The following is a 21,183-nucleotide window of genomic DNA, read 5'->3' on the forward strand; positions in this document are numbered from 1 at the left end:
AAAAAAAAAAAAAAAAACCCAAAAATCAAAAACAAAAAAAAGTGATGGATTCATGAAAAGTGTGCTTGTGAAGTTTAAATGTCCATCTTCAACACCCCCCTCCTTGCCTACTCACTCTTGTTTGTAGGAAGCTTTTCTACTGACTTTCTTCCTTCCTGGGCTCCCAGATCAACCCAGTACATGGCGCTTGCAGGAAATGCAGTTGGTTTAGTAGTCCTGTGTTTTCTGTCAATGACAATGGAATGTGATGGGAGCTACCTGATCTATTCTTCCTACCAAAAGCCAAAGATAGCAAAACATCTCTGGAAATTTACTTTGTTTTCTAGAACCTAACATAGGTCATGGTTTAACAAATGTATATGGAACAAACATATTGACCTTTAAAACTAGGAATATTTGGAGAAAAATACTAACAAGGTCTTCTAACATACCATCTGAAGGGCTGAGAGTTCTTCCTTTAACTGCGAAATCAGAATTTCATACTGTTTTCTTGTGCTTTCAACCTGTGAATTAAGATATAATTTAGGTAAAGAATAAAAAATGATTACTGACAAAAACTTAGGATGTTTTACTTTAAAAAGAAACATAACTTTTATGGCATAAAAGATAACGAAGCATATAATATATGAAATACCTAAGAATTTATCATGAGCTATGTGTAGTTAGCAGGCACGTAGGTGGCTGAGGCAAGGGAATTTTGTTCATCCTGCCTGGACTATATATTGAGTTCAAAGGTAAAATATATGGATTGGACAGGACCAGACCGGACCAGACCAGACCAGACCAGATCAAAGGGCTACACCTGTAGCACTGGCTTAGTTTATACAAGGCTCCAAAATTGTCATAAGAATCGAGAGAAGTGGATGACATATACAAAAGGACAGTGGCTATCAAACATTTTGGTCTCAGGGTTCTTTTACACTGCAAAAACACAGCTTCTGTTTATTATGCATTCTTTCAATTAACATTTTACTATTATTAGAAATAAAAGCAGAAAACCATAATTTTTATCATTATCTTTCCCAAATAATTTAATTATTTTAGATAGCATAAATAATTTTTAGTCATCATTACCTTTATTATTGGATATTTTCTTTACTTATATTTCAAATGTTATTCCCTTTCCCGGTACCCCCCCCCCCCGCAAAAAAACCCTCTAGCCCATTCTTTCTCTCCCTGCTTCTATAGGGGTGTTCCTCCATCTCCCCACCCATGCTCACCTCTCCACCCTCAGTGCTCCTACACTGGGGCATCTATTGAGCCTTCATAGTACCAAGGACCTCTCCTCCCACTGATGGATGACAAGGCCATCCACTGCAATTCAGCTGGAGCCATGTGTACTCTTTGGTGATGGCTTAGTCCCTGAGAGCTCTTGGGGGACTGGTTGGTTGATATTATTCTTCCTGTGGGGTTGCAATCCCCTTTCAGTACTTTCTCTAACTCCTCTATTGGGGACCCCATGCTCAGTACAATGGTTGGCTGTGAACATCCGTCTCGGTATTTGTAAGGCTCTGGTGGGGCCTCTCAGGATACAGTCTTATCAGGCTCCTTTCAGCATGCACTTCTTGGCATTTACAATAGTGTCTGATTTGGTAACTGTTTATGGGATGGATTCCCAGATGGGACAGTCTCCGGATAGCCTTTCCTTTAGGCTCTGCTCTACATTTTATCTCCATATTTGCTCCTGTTAGTATTTTGTTTTCTTTCTAAGAAGGACCGAAACACTTTGGTCTTCCTTCTTGAGCTTCTTGTCTATGAATTGTATCTTGAGTATTTGGAGCTTTTGGGCTAATATCCACTTATCAGTGAGTGCAAACCATGTGTGTTCTTTTGTGATTGGGTTACCATACTCAGGATATTTTCTAGTTCCATCCATTTGCCTAAGAATTTCATGAATTCATCATTTTTAATAGCTGAGTAGTACTCCATTGTGTAAATGTACCACATTTTCTGTATCCATTCTTCTGTTGAGGGATATCTGGGTTCTTTCTAGCTTCTGACTATTATAAATAGGGCTGCTATAAACAGAGTGGAGCATGTATCCTTGTTATATGTTGAAACATCTTTTGGGTATATGTTCAAGTCTATGAGTTTTCTGGTGGAATTCCTAGGGTCACTTAAGTATACTATCATATCATCTGCAAATAATGATATTTTGACTTCTTCCATTTCAATTTGTATCCCTTTGATTTCCTTTTGTTGTCTAATTGTTCTGGCTAGGGCTTCAAGTACTATATTGGATAGGTAGGGAGAAAGTGGGCAGCCTTATCTAGTCCCTGATTTTAGTGGGATTGCTTCAAGTTTCTCTCCATTTAGTTTGATGTTGGCTACTGGTTTGCTATATATTGCTTTTAGTATGTTTAGGTATGGGCCTTGAATTCCTGATCTTTCCAAGACCTTTTACATGAAGGGATTCTGAATTTTGTCAAAAGCTTTTCAGCATTTAATGAAATGATCATGTGTTTTTTTTTTCTTTGAGTTTGTTTATATAGTGGATTACATTGATGGATTTCCATATATTGAACCATCCCTGTATTCCTGGGATGAAGCCTACTTGATTGTGGTGAGCCATCGTTTTGATGTGTTCTTGGATTCAGCTGGCAAGAATTTTATTCAGTATTTTTGCATCAATGTTCACAAGGGAGATTAGTTTGAAGTTCTTCTTTGTTGGATATTTGTGTGGTTTAGGCATCAGAGTAATTGTAGCTTCATAGAATGGATTGGGTAGTGTTCCTCCTGTTTGTGGAACAGTTTGAAGAGTACTGATATTAGGTCTTCTTTAAAGGTCTGATAGAACTCTCCACTAAACCCATCTGGGTTTTTTTTGGTTGGGAGACTATTAATGACTGCTTCCATTTCTTTAGGGGTTATAGGACTGTTTAGATGGTTTATTTGACCCTATTTTAACTTTGACACCTGGTATATGTCTAGAAAATTGTCCATTTCATCCAGATTTTCCAATTTAGGTGAGTATAAACTTTTGTAGTGTGATTTTTTTTGGATTTCCATGGTTTCCGTTGTTATGTCTCCCTTTTCATTTCTGATTTTATTAATTTGGATGCTGTCTCTGTGCCCTCTCGTTAGTCTGCCTAAGGGTTTATTGATCTTGTTGATTTTCTCACAAAACTGGCTCTTGGTTTTGTTGATTCTTTGCATCGTTCTTTTTGTTACTATTTGGTTGATTTCAGCCCTATTTGATGATTTCCTGTCGATTGCTCCTCTTGAGTGTATTTGCTGCTGCTGCTGCTTCTCCTCCTCTCCTCTTCCTAGTCCTCTTCTTCCTCCTCCTCCTGTTCCTCTTCCTCCTCCTCCTCCTCCTTCTTTTTTTTAGAGCTTTCAGGTGTGCTGTCAAACTGCTAGTGTAAGCTCTCTCCAGTTTTTCTTTGCAGCCACTTAGAGCTATGAGTTTTCCTCTTACCACTGCTTTATTTGTGTCCAATAGATTCTGTTATGATGTGTCTTCATTTTCATTAAATTCTAAAAAGTCTTTAATTTCTTTCTTTGTTTCCTCCTTGATCATGTTATCATTGAGTAGAGCATTGTTCAGCTTCCATGTGTATGTGTGTCTTCCATTGTTTTTGTTGGAATTTAAGACCAGTCTTAGTCCATGGTAATCTGATAGGATGCATGGGATTATTTCAAACTTCTTGTATCTGTTGAGGTCTGTTTTGTGACCGATTATATGGTCAGTTTTAGAGAAGGTACCATGAGGTGCTGAGAAGAAGGTATATCCTTTTGCTTTAGGATGAAATGTTCTATAGATATCTGTCATATCCATTTGGTTCATAACTTCTATTAGTTTTACTCTGTCTCTGTTTAGTTTCTTTAATAAAGTATACTGAAATTATAGGCTAACATGAATGAAACTTCAGTCTTAAAATCAATGTATTTTAATTGATCTTAAGACTAAAAATGCAACTAGAATGCCAATACAGGATAGAATACCTCGATCAAATATTTTTACAAAGGTTGTGAAAGCAGTATTTTTTATAAGCTAGTTAAAAAGTGAGTCTTTAGAGTACTGAATGGTATGGTTAAAGTTAGAACATTCTCACCCTAATATCTATGGAAGATTATTTCAGGAAGGATTAGGATAAAAAGGCTTTTGTTTGATTCTGTCTCAAATTTGAATTTTTACCTTGATAAATTATCTAATTTCAACCAGTTAGTAATAAAGCACAGTCACACATCATGTAACAACAGAGTCCACTATGAGAAACATTGTTTAGGTACTGTGGTCATTGTGAATATCAACACAACAGTATAGGTACAAAAACCTAGAAGGTTGAGGATTCACAGGCTTTAAAACTGTATAGCATGGTAGTATACAAAGTAAGATGCACACAGTGGTATTTGTCTACCCAAATGTGTTTCAGCCTGAAAAGGTACTGTAAAAATATGAGAGATGTTTCAGCTTTAGTATAATTTTATGAGATAACTGTCATCATACATAGCTTGTTCTTAACCAAAGTGACCTTATATGGCATGACTAAAGCATATTTCTAAGGGACATATTTGCAATGGCTTTGTAAAAACTACCATTTATTTAGTTGTTTGAAAGAAAGCAAATATGTTAACACTGTGTTTTTAAATCATTTTAAAAAAACACTTGAAATTGTAGTTCACTGAGGAGAAAAATTATATTGAGCATAGAGAATATAGGTAAGAAGATACCCCACTGTTTGTGAAGCCAAAGACTATGCAGTACATTACACTATACCCATAGCAGTTTAATTTTAAGGAAAGAAATATCAGTTTTTAACTCTTACATTAATAGTTTCATATATAGTCCCTGTGAATGCACACAGAAGAACTTTAATTTTAAAGTATATAAGCAGCATTTAGTCTTAGTTAGAACTTAAAATTTGATTTTACGTATAACTAAACTACTTACCTCTTTCCTTGCTTTGATGGCTGCATCTTGTATAAGCTGAGAAATTGTTTTCTTCATTTTTTCTCTTTCAGCCTCTTTTTGTTTCTCTTCAAGGAGAATCTTCAGAAGACAATCAAAGCTATCATATATAATTTCTCTGGGAAGGTAATGTACTCTTTGACAGCAATGTCACATTCTAGATTTCTGAAATGCCTCTACTGGAGGACCTTGCATAAGTCACATGAATGATAAAGAGTTTCCCCAGCATTACCCACCTTTTCCTAATTAACTCTTTGCTACATATTTTAGCCAGTTTCCTATCATTTTTCTTATCTCAACAACTGAAAGTCCCAGGGCCGTTGTAAAGTTTTCTTCCTTTAAAGTCTGACACAAAGTAAGCCACTATCTAAGGGCATTCAATTTTGGACAAATCTGTTGGGCTTATTTAGTAGTATTCAAGCTATGGACTTCACTACTTCAGACCTCAGTCATAGCATATCACTATCTGCTTTATCTCTCTCAGGTGTTCTCATCTCTAATCATTTTCATTTCCACTAAAAAATAGCCAAAAATCTTATCAGTTTTATCAGTCACTTTGTGGAGTAAAACTCTAAAACTTGCTTATATACAACCTGTCTCCTCCTCCTGTTTTTTTTTTTTTTTTAAGCCCTTTAATTCTTTGTGAATTTTGTATCATGCACCTCAAACCCAGTCATCTCCCTGTCCCTTTATACCTGCTCTCTGCCCTTGCAACCTCCCTACCAAAAGACAAAAAAAAAAAAAAAAAAAAAAAAAAAAAAAAAAACAAAAAAAAAAAAAAAACCAAACAAAAAAAAAAACAAAAACTCATTGTTGAGCTGGAGCATGTCANACCTGCTCTCTGCCCTTGCAACCTCCCTACCAAAAAAAAAAAAAAAAAAAAAAAAAAAAAACCAAAACCAAAACAAAAAAACAAAAAAACCCAAACAAACAAACAAACAAAAACTCATTGTTGAGCTGGAGCATGTCACAGCATTCCCTTCTGTTCACACTTCTTTACTTGCAAATGTTCATTGCAATGAGTCACTGATTTGGGTTGAGGCCTCTGGATTCTGCTATATAATCAAAACTGGATCCTCACAGAACTCTTGGATATCCTAATGTTGCCAAAGAGATCCTGCAGCTTTGGATCTGCAGGAGTGGCTCCTTAACATATTACAGCAGTTCATAGATGGGGTGGATATTGGCGAGGGCCAACTACCCACAATTTTCTCTGAGTGGTAGCTGAGCTGGTCAGCCCATCAGCTCTCCCATACACACAGGGCTAGCTCACTCATTGCTGCAGCTGGCAAGGGGGCAGAGCCAGCACTCCAGTCCTTGAGGCAGGCTCACCCTCACCCATGCCAGCAGACCCAGCTCTACTGTGCTGTCTAGTTGAGGTACAAAGCCTGCTCTCCTGAGTGCTGTAGTAGGTGAAGGTCTTGGACCCAGCTCTCCTGCATGCATGCTGCATGTGGGTAAGGGTGAGAGTGGGGGCTCTCTTACAATTCTAATCAAACTTTCCTACCATGAGCTCCACACCACTCTCTACCAAGTCAATTTCCAATCATTCATCCTTGGTTTATTGAGGCCCCTTGAGATAATTGATTCCTTTTGTCTTCTAGTTTGTCATTCTTTACTAGGCCCACCAGTACATCATGGTACCAGCTTTCCCCATGTTAGCCCATCACATCTTTTCATAATGTCATTGGCTCTTCTTCTTAACACTGGACTGTCCAAGACTCAGTTCTAAGTGTCCATTTCTTTCTGAGCAGGGAGCTCCTCTAATTAAGTCAGATCGACAACCCCACACCAAGGCCATCAACATACAGTAAATGGATGGCCATGTGTTCTGACTCACTCATCCTCAAAAGAAAATATACACACACTGTTTCTTTGTGAGGTTTAAATAAGAAAGATAGTGAGAAATCCTCTTTTTATACACCTCTGAGTCCCACAAGTACTGCTCATATGTTCATGGGTTCAGGGACATCCATTGAAGCATGGATTACCTGCTAGGGTCCATATCCCTAAAGAAAATTGATTACCTGTACCCTAGCATCATTCAACTGACAATGCTCCTTAACTAAGGCTGGGGCTTCAGAAGCCCCTCCCCCATTGCTACTGGAATTTTGGCTTGTGTGTGTGTACACATACAGATGACTCATTTAGGGCTGAGCCTCCAAAGAACAAAAAATGTTCTCTACATTCTGACCAGATGTGAGGCTCTGTATTAATTGTTGTCCACTGCAAAAAGAAGCTTCTCTGACAAAAGATCAGAGCTGAAGTAGGACATGAAGTTGGTAAGGGAGATTTGGGAGATGTTGGGAAGAGTTGGAGGAGGGGAATGAGAATGAATATGACTAAAATATTATGTGTATAGAATTAAAAAAAAGATTGTGAGAATGAACAGCTATTATGACTTAGTAACTTTGAAGAACATGAGATGAGGAACAGGGCTATAGACTGCTTGTTATCAGATTATGCGAATCCTTAAAAGGTTTATAGGTTAAGAGTATCTGATGCTCTTGCAGAAGGCCAGGGGTTGGTTTCCAGCATCCACACTGTGCCTAACAACTATCTGTAACTCCAGTTCTAGAGGATTTTATGCCCTTCTTCTGGACTGTGCACTGTATACCCATGTTGCACAGAAATACATGCAGGCAAAATACCCATATACATAAATCAAAAAAGGTAAAATGTTAAAAAAGAGGAAGAGAATCCTTGGTTTTGAACAAACAACTACAAGATGGAAATCCTCTAACAATTAAGCAATGAGTCAAGAGGGAAATTATTATAATAGCCATAGGCTGCTTCTGAAGGATTTGTTGCCTTAGGACTGAAGTGAGAGACAGGCAGTGGTGCCCCCATCTTTTCTTCATTATACGCCACATAACATGTGATGTGTTTATACAACTATGCATCTGAGGGTAAAGACAAATAACTTTGTCCTGGTTTTAAATTTTCTGCTAACTTGTGTTGTTTTGAACAATTTACAAGCATAATATTGTATATTGTGGGTAGAATACAGTTTACTTTTGGTGGTACTAACATTAAAACCAAGGACTCACATATGCTAGGCACATATTCTGCCACTGAGCTATATCTTAAGACCTATTGTATACCTTTCAACTGTTCCAAGAGTAGAGAGAATTGAAGTCAGATGGAAATACTAGGGAAAGGGATTTCCAGTTTGGATTTGAAGAGATAACTCCTTTCTACCTTTCATTCTCCTTTTTGGATCGGGGTCTTATTATGTAGAGCCCACTGGTCTTAACTTCATTATCCTCCTGGATAATACGGTTAATCTGGATTGCAGGCATTTGGCACCTCACCAAGATCTTTACAAGGTAAGTAAAATCCAATTTACACGTTTTGCATTTTAAGTATTTCTTTTGAAAAATCTAAATAACATGTGGTAGTTCCTTTATACCCATGCATTTCCTACTGGAGTATTCTGCACATATTTTATAGTATGTAAATTCTGGTATATGCATTAATGCTATAGTGAATTCTACAAAAAAAGGTTGTAACATTAAAAAATTATCTACTCTTTGTCTTTTATAGATTATACCCATCCAAATGGAAATAGCTCAAGACAGCATGGTCCAGGATAGTATAGAAATCACAATGGTTAAAGGGTTGAAAAAAAAAAGGCATGAGTTGAAGAATCCATCTAATCTTTTGTAACTTTAACTCTGCCAATTAAGCTTCTGCTTGATGAGGAGACTGTACAGGTAAAAACTAAACAAACATGACTAGGACTCACCTAATTGAGTACACTCTAGCAAAGTACTATGATGGTACAGAGGACACAGAATAGTGACTCAGGGTGTGGGGACATAACAAGTCAAATACTAGGGGCCGTGGCTCTGCCAGCACCTGACTTAGATACAGATACTCACAGCCAACCATTGGCTCACCTGAGCACCTCAATGGAGGAGTCAGAGAAAGGACTGAGGAGCTAAAGGGGATGGTAACCCCATAGGAAGAACAACAATATCAACTAAACAGATCTCCCAGAGATTAAACCACCAACCAAAGAGTATGGAGGGACTCATGGCTCCAGCTGCATATGTAGCAGGGGATGGCCTTATCTAGCATCAATGGGAGGGGAGGCCTTTGGTCCTGTGAAGGCTTCATGCCCCTGTGTAGAGGAATGCCAGGATGGTGAGGTAAGTGGTTGGGGGAGCACCCACATAGAAGCAGGGAGGAGGGAGGGATGATGGGATGGGGAGCTTGGGGGGGGTGATTGGGAAAGGAAACAATATTTGAAATGTAAATAAATAAAATGACACCCCCCCAAAGTCTGATACTTAAATACTATTTTTGATAATGACTGACATGTTAGCATATTTTTTGGTATTACTTTTAGCATTTAAAATACAGCATAATTATCTGATAAAGGGAAGTATCATTTGATTCCTGCATTTATTCAGTAGCTGCTGATCCCTTCATTGTTAGGGCCTGTGGGGATCTTATTATTTTATAAACATACTTCCATGTTTTCTTACCTGATTTTGTTTAATGTTAGCTTCTTCTAAGAGCTGCATGTTATCTCTGGCCCTTGAAATAGCCTCATATTTCTCATTTTCTGATTGACTACATTTTGCTTGTAGTTCTTTGATCTGCTTTTCCAAATTTGTTTTCCCTGTTTTTAGTACACTGGCTTCTTCAATTGCTACACACAATCTAGAAATTAATAACCACAATATGAAAGTTAAATATTTTTAAAGAAAGGATATATGAAGTTTACTAAACATCACTATATGATGGTATTATGCTTGTTATTTTTACATGTATTTCTCATTTAAACCTTGCTATAGTTCTATAAAAGTAGATTTTACAATGGGTATTCTAAACAAAATCATACCCTGGTCAGTTTTTGACTAAGATAATAAAAAGAGCAGCAGAACTGAGACAAGATATTTTGATTCTAATTGTGTGATGGTCCCTTTGGGTTTTGGTGTCTTTTTTAATTTTGTGAAAATTTCATAGATGTATACAATGTATCCTGGCCATATGGATCCCCCATTGCTTTTCTCCAGCTCTCTTTCCTCCCTCAATATATTTTCCATCTACTGCCTAATTTCATCTGTTTTTCCCCCCAACTAAATACAATTAGTGCTTCCCATATGGAAATGTGTGTAGGATCATTTACTGGGATGTGGTAAACTTTCCAATGGTCTGCCCTAAAAGAAAAGTAAGTCTCTCTTAGCAGATATCAAATGTCACACCTCCATTTCCCTTCAGAAAGGGCAGGCCTCCCAGGGGTATCAACCAAATGTGTTATATCAAGCTGCAGTAAGATTAGGCACTTCCCTTTATGTAAAGGCCGGACAAGGCAGTCCATTAGGACAAGGGTTCCAAAGCAGACAAAAGTGTCAGAAACAGCCTCTGCTTCCTCTTAGGGATCCAATAAAACATCAAGCCACATAAGTATAACATATATATACTGAGAGCCTAGGTTAGGCCAGTGCAGGCTTTTGATTGTCGTTTCAGTCTGTGAACCCCTTTAAGTTCAGGTTTGTTGATTCTGTGGTTTTTCATGTGATATTCTTGACCCCTCTGGTTCTCAAAATCCTTTCCTCCCTTCTTCAGCAGGATCCCCAGAGCTCTCCTAAGGACTGGCTGTGGGTCTCTGCATCTGTTTGTATCAGTTGCTGACTGAAGCCTCACTGATGACTACTATGCTAGGCTACTGCCCAGATTGCCTTTGTTTGTTTGTTTGTTTGTTTGTTTTTCTGGTCATGTTTGGTACTATCATAGCTCTCTGGGCCATCTGGCCTCTGGTTTCTGGTCTTCCCCACACTGTCAAGGCCTCCCTCTCTTGGCATGGTCTCCTATGCTAGATTTTTTTAACTGGCTTGATCTCCTGTATGTCTTGTACAGGCAACCACAGTGGCTATGAGTTCCTGTAACAGCTATGTCATATCCAGAAGTCTATCTTTTATGGTATACTTCCTCATAAATTCTTTCTGTCCCATTTTCTGTGATGTTCTCTGAGCTTGGGAGTAGGGGTTGGGTAGGGATGTTTATATACTTGTCCTACTGACTGCTGAGAATTCCCAATGCTTCTTCTCAGGACTTTGCAGTTCTGAGTCTCTGCAGTAATCACTGCCTTCTGGAATAAGCAGCGTCTCTGACCAAGGTTGAGAGCAGCATAAATCTGTTGGCCTGTTGGTATGTTCAGTCTTAGTGGATTTCTGTGCACAACAGATTACAATCATAGATTTGATTTTCAGATATAAATACAATGTGAATCCACAGACTGTGAGTATTTACTCGTTTATAGTTTATTAATGACAAATTTCAAGCTCTTCAATGCAACACTGAAGACCTGGATAGAAAACAATATTCTAGAATAAATGTTTGTAGTAAGATAGCAATTTAAGACAAGGCTATAGAATATATTTAAAAAAGTATATCAGATCTTCAAACATAATAAAGTTATTTCTAAAAAAAAAACTGAAGGAAAATCATCTATATTTTCTCAAGAACTTTTTCCCTTGTGTAACTACTTTTTTATTCAACTTCATTGTTCTTTTATTTTCTGCTTTAAAATGGAAAGAAAATTTGATTCTGAAACTAAGAATGGTTATGCTGCTTTGGGGAAAGGTAAAGGCAGTAAAAACCTTCCTCATATATGAAAAAGATGGCTTACTGTTTCCAAAATTATTCAATATGTGCTTTAGATTCTCTACCTTATGTTTTTATTAGCTGAAGATACTTTTTAGACAGGGTCTGTTATGTATTCAAGCCTGGCCCTGAACTCATAAACTCTGGTTTCTCAGTGCCTGTACTGTCTCCTGTACACCTCTTCCCAAAAGGGATATGCATCTGGTCTCCTCTGCCAAACAACAATCCCAGGGTCTCGTCAGACAGCACCTGAAACCTAGGGCAGTCACTTCCCCACCCACCTGAAGCTCCCATTGACACATTCACAAAAGGCCATCATTTATCATTTTCTCTTGTTTTATGACTAGAGAAGTGTATGTAACTGTTTCTGGTTTGGAAGACGTTACCTGGAGTAAGCAGCCACTCATGTCTAATTCAGAATTGACTCATTCTTACTCTTCTTGCTATGAGCGCTTTGACTTACTGTCCTCACATAGGCTAAGAACCTGATATCCCCCATAAGACTCACTCCTCATTTGTTATTTACCTGTGTGAAACTGCTTCCTATTTTTTTTTTAAAGCATTCCCCATTATGTACATACTCATGACTTCAAAGCCTGAATAATGTAATTCTTTAAACTTGTCTGGTGCTTTTGGTCTTTTAGAGTGTTGTAGAGTCCTTAAACTACCTGACCAAATCGCCAATGAAAAAACTGAAATTGTATTTCCTTTCTAAATTATGTGACTATGTGTGTATCTTTGTGTGGTTTTTATTATGTGTACTGGTGAACACAGCAGCTAGAAAAGGGCATTGAATCCCCTGGAACAGGAATTACAGGTAGTTGTGAGCTGTTTAGTGTGGATGCTAGGACTAAATTTGGATCCTCTGAAAACTGCTGCTTTGTCATCCCTCCATTATTTAAAAAAAAAAAAAAGTCCTACCTACATTATATGTTCAGATCACTTTCACACTACTGCCCTTAGAGAGAGCACATTCTCTTTTTCTAAGAGTATTCAATGCATGTTAACCAAATGGTTTCACCTGTGGACATATAAGTTGCTTTAGAGGGTTAAATTTTTTTCTTCACGGTATTAGAGATGTCTCAGTGGTTAAGAGCACTGCTGTTCTTCAAGAGAACCTGGGTTTAATTTCTAGTACCTGTGTAGTAGCTCAAAACACTAGTCCTAGGGAATTCTATACTCTCTCCAGTCTCTGTGGGCACCAAGCAGAAAAGCAGTACACAGACATATATGCAAGTATAACACCCACAGATACAAAGTTTTTTTTTTCTTCAAATAATGCAGGGAAAATTATATCTAGCTTCCCTTGTATGTACTTCAATTATATCATAGATATCTCACCATTACCCCTGCTCAGTAGGCATACATATATCTCAAGGCCATTCAAACCACAACTATCAAAGACAAAGATGCTTACTACTTCTCTTTTTTTCTCTCAGATGAAATCTAATGATTCCTTTAGGGGTCACACCCATTTTCTTCTGCCCATTTTAGCTATTCTAAATCTTAAATGGCAAAATTCTTAGCATAAAAAGTGCATGTTAAAGTTAAGATAGGCAGACAAATTACTGTCAATTTTATTATCATGAATGTCAATAATGAAATTTTATTAAATATGTAATTTACTCATTTTATAAGTAAATAAAATCATTAAAGTACCTGGAATATATATTTATATATATTTAACATAATTTTTAACATGGCCAGTAAAAACCCTTAAAGGAGTGTTATGGTAAAAACATAAGCTATGAGGGGCTGGGAAGATGTCTCTATCAGTAAGAGCTGCTTGCATACAACCATGAGGACCTGTGTTTGATTCACAGTACCTACTAAGAGAGCCAGTTGTGGGAGTGGGCTCTTGGAATCTGTTGCTGTGACAACAAAGACAGAGGATACTGTGGGTTTATCAGCCAGCCAGGCCACACATATGGGAGCTCTAGGTTCTAGGGGAGGCTGTCTCAAAAACTACAGTAGAAAAGAACAGAGGAAGACACCTGAGGTTGACCTTCACAAATATGTGTACATAAGCAGATGTACCTACACACACAAATATGAAATATTAGAAACATTAGTACATTATCATTAATGTACTAAAATAATTTTTCAGTCATGATTTAACAACTCAATTACTTAAGTAGAAGGGTACATCACGAACCCAAGAATACTTAGCTAACTTCTAGTATAAGATATAATTTCAGCACTGGGATTATGTTAAAAACTAGTTCCTAGTTTTCAGAAAGGATAAATATATTTTCTCTCTCTACTTAAATAAAGGTTTAAAATATAATTTTCAAGCTATGTTGCTCAAATGTCACACACACACAAAAAGGATTAAGCAAAAAGAACACCAACAGGACCACTTTAATATACCTTGGTTCTATAGTTCAACAGTCTACAGCAAAAGGGTACTGACATTTGAGACCTTTTGGTATATAATATAGTAAGAGGAACAGCAAAAATTCAGTGGTTGGTACCTGAGATACTAGATATCTCCTAATCATTGGTAGAGTTTCAAAGTATCAAAAAAAAAAAAAAAAAAAAGTCTCGGGACCTCCAGATTATGAGACTGATATGCTGCCTCTGCCTACTGTGCTAAGGAGGTACCTGAGAACTTGAAGTCTCTAAGGAAAGATATTGTGGAAGATATTAAAAGACAAAAAGATATCTCATGTTTATGGATCAGTAGGATTAGCATAGTTAAAAATGGCCATCTCACTAAAATCAATCTATAGATCCAATGCAATTCCCATAAAAATTCCAACACAACTCTTTACAGACCTTAAAAGAGCAATTCTCAACTTCATATGGAAAAGCAAAAAAAAAAAAAAAAAAAAAAAAAAAAAAAAAAATCAAGGATAGCTAAAACAATAAAAGAACTTTTGGAGTTATCACCTTCCCTGATTTCAAACCGTCCTACAAAGCAATAGTAATAAAAACCGCATGGCATTGGCATAAAAATGACATATTGACCAATGGAATAGAATTAAAGACCCAGAAAATAAACTTGTATGGACACTTGAATTATGACAAAGAAGTTAAAAAGAAAAGAAAAGAAAAGGAAACAAAAGAAAAAGAGAAAGCATCTTTAACAAAGGTGTAGTGTAAATGAATGTCTGCATGTAGAAGAACACATATAGATCCTTATCTATCATCCTGCACAAAAACTTAAGTCCAAGTGGATCAAGGACTTCAACATAAAACTGGATACACTAAATCTCATAGAAGAGAAAGTGGGAAATTCCTTTGACAGCATTGACACAGTAGACAATTTCCTGAACAGAACACCAATGGCTCAGGCTCTAAGATCAACAATTGATAAATAGGACCTTATGAAACTGCAAAGCTTCTGTAAGGCAAAGGACACAAAATGGGACAAAATGGCAGCCTATAGACTGGGAAAGGATCTTCACCAATCATATATCTGACAAAAGGCTAATATTCAAAATTTATGAAGAACTCAAGAAATTAGACACAAACAACCCAAAAAAAACCAATTAAAAAAATGGTGTACTGAACTAAAACAGAATTCTCAACAGAGGAATCTTGAATGGCTGAGAAGTACCTAAAGAAATGTTCAAAGTCCTTAGTCATCAGTAAAATGGAAATCAAAACAACTCTAAGGTCCCATCTTACACCCATCAGAATGGCTAAGATCAAAAACTCAAGAGATAGCACATGCTGGCGAGGATGTGAAGAAAGAGTGACTTCTGCATTATTGGTGGGAGTGCAAACTTATACAGCCACCTTGGAAACCAAATTGGCTGTTTCTTAGAAAACTGAGACTAGTTCTACCTGAAGACCTAGCTATACCACTCCTGGGCATATATACCCAAAAGATGCTTAAACATCCCACAAAGACTCTTGCTCAAGTATGTTCATAGTAGCTTTATTTGTAATAGCCAGAACTGGAAACAACCTAGATGTCCCTCAACTGAAGAATGGATAAAGAAAATGTGGTACATTTATATCATGGAATATTACTCAGCTATTAAAAAGAAAGCTATCATAAAAATTTCAGGCAAATGGATGGAACCAGAAAATACCATCCTGAATGAGGTAACCCAGACCCAGAAAGACAAACATATTATGTACTCACTCATAATGGACATTAACCAAAAATTATAGGATAACTACGCTACTATCCACAGGTCTGAAGGAGCTAAGTAATAAGAAGGATCCAAGACAGGATGCTTGGATCTAACTTGGGAAAGGATTAGACACTGGAGGTGAATGGAGGGAGAGAATGGGGATCTGGGGTTGGAATTGGGAGTGTGAATTGGGGCAGATAGGGATGGGAGAGAGAATGGAAATCGGTGGGGGAAGGGGCATCTCTGGCATGAGACAGAGCCAGGGACAGGGAGGGCTCCTGGGAGTCTATGGGGGTGACCTTAGATAAGACTCCTAGCAGCTGAGGATATGGAGACTGAAGTGGCCACCTCTTGTAGCCAGGTGGGGCTTCTAGTAGAGGAGGATACCAACCCACCCATAAAACCTTCAACCCAAAATTTGTTCTGCCTATAAGATGTACAGGGATAAAGATGGAGCAGAGACTAAGAGAGGGCCATTCAATGACTGGCCCAACTTGAGATCCCACCCAATGGGAGAGAGCCAACCCCTGACACTCTTAATGATGTTCTGCTATGCCTGCAGACAGGACCCTAGCATAACTGTCTTCTGAGAGGCTTCATCTAGCAGCTGATGGAATTAGATGTTCCACACAGCCAAACATTAGGCACAGTTTGTTGAATCCTGTAGAAGAGTCAGGGGAAAGACTGAGGGAGCTGGAGGTATCAAGATCAGCACAAGACTTATAGAGTCAACTAACCTGGGCCCATAGAGGCCCATAGAGGTTAAACCACCAACCAGCATGCATGAGCTTGGACATAGACCCCCTATACGTTTGCAGCAGATGTGCAGCTTAGTCTTCATGTGGGTCTTCTAAAAACTGGAGAAGGGGGCTGTCTCAGACTCTGTTGTTTGTCTTTGGATTCCTTTCAGCTAGCTGGGATGCCTTGTATGGCCTCAATGGTAGAGGAAATGCTTAGTCCTGTTATGACTTTATATTCCAGGGCATGTTGGTACACATGGGGGGGCTTCCTTTTCCCTAAGGACAATAGGAGGGAGTAATGGGGGAGAGGATTGTGAGGGTAGGACTCAGAGGACAGGAGGGGGGGTGCTACAATCAGGATGTAAAAGGAATAAATAATTAATGAAAAAAAGTTTCCCACAAAAGGTAAATGGTATTATCAAAAATATTACATCATTTTATAATAGTCATGAGGAAAAGATAAGTGATTGAAAATAGATGAGAAGGGCAACTAAAGATTAGCGTTCCCAAGAATACAGGAAAGACTGGTACTGACAGCTTGACTTTTAGGGAACAATAAAGTTAAGGATCAATTTGCAGTTTACAGGGCTTTCCTGGTGCACTGAACTTTTCTTTCTTTTTTTTTTTTTTTTAAAGAATTATTTGCTGGGCAGTGGTGGCCTTTAATCCCAGCACTTGGGAGGCAGAGGCAAGCGGATTTCTGAGTTCAAGGCCAGCCTGGTCTACAGAGTTCCAGGACAGCCAGGGCTACACAGAGAAACCCTGTCTCAAAAAACCAAAAAACCACTAAAAAAAAAAAAAAAAAGAATTATTTATTTTATGTATATGAGTACACTGGAGCTGTCTTCAGAAACACCAGAAGAGGGCATCAGATCCCATCACCCATCACAGATGGCTGTGAGTCACCATGTGGTTGCTGGGAATTGAACTCAGGACCTCTGGAAGAGCAGTGAATACTCTTAACTGCTGAGCCATTTCTCCAGGCTCCACATTGAACATTTTAAGAGGCAGGAATAATCTACAGCATTCAACTCCTAGACATAATCCCTCTTGCAGAATTTGTGGCCCAAAACATTAATGAATAGTTAAAAGTTCACGTTTTCATTGTCTTCTGTTTCAATGATTATTTAGACTTTATCTGTATTATTTATTAAAATGTAGAATTATGGAGGATTTGGAGAAGTATCTAATTTCTCCAGATACAATGATTTAGAAATTTTTAACATTTTAGAAGAAGGGCTTTCTGTTTCTAAGAATAACTACAAATACTTAAAAATCTTTATGTTTAAATTAAGAGGACTGACAATAAAGGTGTCTTTTGTGCTAAAGTATTGTAGAGGTCAATATATAGGTCATAATGAATACCATGTTGGGAGATAAAGCATTTCTTCTCAAACCCAAGCCCCCGGTGACAGGAGAAAAGCTTTTCATCTTTACTGGTGCCCACAACTAAATCTATATATAAACATCTTCTGGACTTAATTTCATGTTTTGTTTAAGTTGTAGTACTGCTAGGTAAGGCAGATTTAGGATTTCTCCTAGGTTTGGCCAAAACACATTCACACACACACACATATTCTCTGTGTACAAAACCATCTCTCTCTATATATCTTTTCATTTACATATTATATTATTTTCTCTTAATGTGGGTGAATGTTCAGACTTAGAGCCAGGCTTTATATATGGGGGCTCTAGGAAGCATATTAACACAAACGTCATGGTAACCAAGAGTTGATTTTTTTTTTTTTTTTTTTAGGAAAAAAACCCCACTAGATTAAATTTGGTCCAACTTTCAAAATTGTGACATGAATCAATGTACTCAGCATGAGTGTCTAGACTCTAAATACATTATATAATTTTTTTTTTTCTTTTAAGACAGAGTCTCCACATAACACTGGTTGTCCTGGGACTCACTAAGTACACTAGACTACCCTGAACTTCTTGCCCCTACTTCCTGAGTGCAAGGATTAAAGGCATGTGCCCCCATGCCCATATGTTCAAAGTATAACAATACAATTATAAATTAATGTTCAGAGTTTAAGCCCTTGGTTATAGTTTTGATTTAGCATTTATAGGATACCTATTCCAATAAATATAATCAAAACTCTACTGTGCTGTACATATGTAAACCGTATAGACACAGAAGCATTACCTTGACTCTAACTGTTTTATACTAGTTTGTAACTGCTGTACACGTCTATCCGATGCTTCTTCTTTTCCTTGTGCAGACATAATATCTTCCTCCTAGAAAGTAAAGATCCCGAAGCTTACTTGAATCATCTGAGAATGTAATACACAAACACCATTTACAGCATGAAGAACATAGTAGACTACAAAGTTATTTTACTAGAATTCTAATATGTAAGTTTAAAAATAATATACTTTGGAAGTAAATATATACAACACAAAGGGTTAAGGGGCAAACTTCATCATCCAATACCATATTAAATAATCAAAAGAATTACTGCAAGTAGATTTCTGGCAATGTCTCAACATGTTTCCACTAGACACAGGCAAAATAAGGTTTCTACATGGCCACTGAACTGTTATAATATATTCTCTTAGCTATTTCCCTTTAGCTATCAAAATAAGAGAGGGCATTTCTCTGACAGAGTAATGCTTTGAATTGTATCAACAGGTTTGATTAAGTCTTTCTAGAAAAGCTTCTCGCCCATCCTTCTTTATATTAAACATTTTTAGTATTTTAATTTCTACATTGGTTTTAATAGTGTCTTTGAAAATGTCTCTCCCCACCCCAGAATTTCCCTATGTAGCCCTGGCTAGTCTGGAACTCACTGTGTAGACCAGGCAGGTCTTTAGTGTGGGGCCATCCTCCTGCTTGTTTTCCAAGTGTTGGGATTACAGGTGCACTCACTCTACCATGCCTGGCCTAACAGATTCTTTTAAAGTTTATTTTTCCAGCAGTAGTTAGATATACTATATTGGATTTACTATTTGCTATGGCTTGCTTGTTTCCTGTTTCTGAGTTGGTACCCAGAACCATTATCTTTGGCCTAATAAACTTGTGTCAGGGGGAAATAAAAGCAGCAGGCATGGTGATACACACATTTGTAACCTCAGCCTCCAGAGTTTCTAGACTGGAATATCAGGAGCTCAGACATCAGTGAGACACATTGTGAGTAATCTAAAGACAGCTTAACTCCAGAGGATCCTACCTCAAGAAACCAAACCAAGCAAAACAAACAATAAATTCCTTCAGGAATTTTTGAAGTGTGACAACAAATTTTGTTTTCATTAATGGAATTCAGCTTCCCTGGCTATAGAGCCCATAGCTGTTTTCTCCTAAGCTCTTTCCATAAGTTATGCCAATGTTTACTGCCTTCACAGCTTCCTGTTGAGAACCCAGACATTATACACACCACCCTATCCAGGTCATCAGTCTGGTTCTGCTTTCAATGGCTTTTGCTTTTCACTGTCTATCAGTGTCACCATGATTCCATAAAGGTGGCTCTGTTTGTTTTTCTTTAGGGGTTTGAGATTCTCGGGTGCTAATGTTTTCTACCAACTTTAGGTATTTTCTACCCTTCCTCCTTCCTCTTTTTTTTCTGGAATTCCAGTTGCACTTACATCGGACCAGTTCCTACAATACCACAAAACGCTTAAATATTTCAAACTGACTCTTGGACAAGGAAGTTTCTACTCTTCTGTATTCAACCTCCTTGTTTTTCCTGTCTTTATCAATCTATGTTTGAACCTATTTTGTGAACTTACTTCCAGTTACTGTAAAAAGCTCTAGAATTTTTATTTTAAATTTGCTTTCTAGTTCTCAAAGTTCTCTACCATTTTTTTCATTTTGACTTAATATTTTACTCTTATTTAAAAACAAATTTAAAAAATCTTTGAGCATTCCTTTATGAAATGGGGACTTATATAGTAGTGTAGTCTGGTCTTAAGCTTACTATGTAGCCAAGGATGGTCCTGCATGCCAATTTTTTCTGCCTTTATTTCCCAAGTTTTGGGGTTATGGGTGTGCATTACTCTACTGGCTGAATGGATTTGTTTTTGTTTTTTTGTAGGGCTAGGTAGAGCCAAGCAAGGATTAATTACTTTTCCTGGTGCTGTGACAAAAATACCTGACGGAAGGAAGGAAGGATGGAAGGAAGGAAGGAAGGAAGGAAGGAAGGAAGGGAAGGGAAGGAAGGAAGCAAGCATTTATTTCAGCTATCATTTAAGGCTCTAAGTCTCACAGCAGGGAAGATACTGAAGCAAGGGCATGAAGTAGTTGGTTGTATTTCATCCTCAGGCAGGAGCAGAGAGAAATGAGTTCTGGTGCTCAGCTTACTTTTTCCTTATTATTCAGTATAGGAATTCAGCCTGTGAAAAAAAGCTGCCCACATTTACAGTGGGTGTTCTCACACCTACTAATCTAACCTAGAAATTCCCTCTGACATCCAAAATGCTGTTTCCATGGCAACTCTAAAGCCTATCATGTTGAAAAGAAAAACCATGATACTCATGCTAGGTAAGCAACAGATCGTTGACTACTAATCTGTGACTCCAACCCACCTTTAATATAAATGCAATGGCCAATTCTGAATGCTATTTCTTTTATATCAACCAGGTCCACTGAGACATTTTGTTAATAGCTTATCATCTATTTCCCCAAATTCTTGCCCTTCAAGCACAGATTTTATTTTCCTGTCTAGTAATTTGTGGTTGAAAAATATTATTGTCGGATATAGGTACAGGGACAAAATTTAGAGCTAAGATGAAAGGATGGACTATCCAGAGACTACCCCATCCGGGGATCTATCCCATCATCAGCCACCAAACCCAGATACTAATACACATGCCAGCAAGATTC

At 37.7% G+C, this 21,183-nt stretch overlaps 1 protein-coding gene across 4 annotated transcripts in view; it reads right to left on the reverse strand.

The window, feature by feature from the left end:
* The window catches only part of Sclt1 (sodium channel and clathrin linker 1), a 113,944-nt gene that overhangs the window by 35,882 nt on the left and 56,879 nt on the right, over positions 1–21,183 (reverse strand). For all 4 annotated transcript variants that reach the window (XR_003843709.1, XM_021196294.1, XM_029537884.1 and 1 more), the window contains 4 exons: positions 18,511–18,602; positions 9,406–9,583; positions 4,895–4,993; positions 432–503 (listed from right to left, as the gene is read on the reverse strand). Coding sequence is in view for 3 of the 4 variants with exons in the window: in XM_021196294.1 (XP_021051953.1) it covers positions 432–503; positions 4,895–4,993; positions 9,406–9,583; positions 18,511–18,602 (441 nt within the window). In the remaining variant the exon portion in view is untranslated. The remainder of the gene's footprint in view (positions 1–431; positions 504–4,894; positions 4,994–9,405; positions 9,584–18,510; positions 18,603–21,183) is intronic.

The sequence above is a fragment of the Mus pahari genome, chromosome 4, assembly GCF_900095145.1.
Source record: "Mus pahari chromosome 4, PAHARI_EIJ_v1.1, whole genome shotgun sequence".
Classification (NCBI taxonomy): domain Eukaryota; kingdom Metazoa; phylum Chordata; class Mammalia; order Rodentia; family Muridae; genus Mus; species Mus pahari.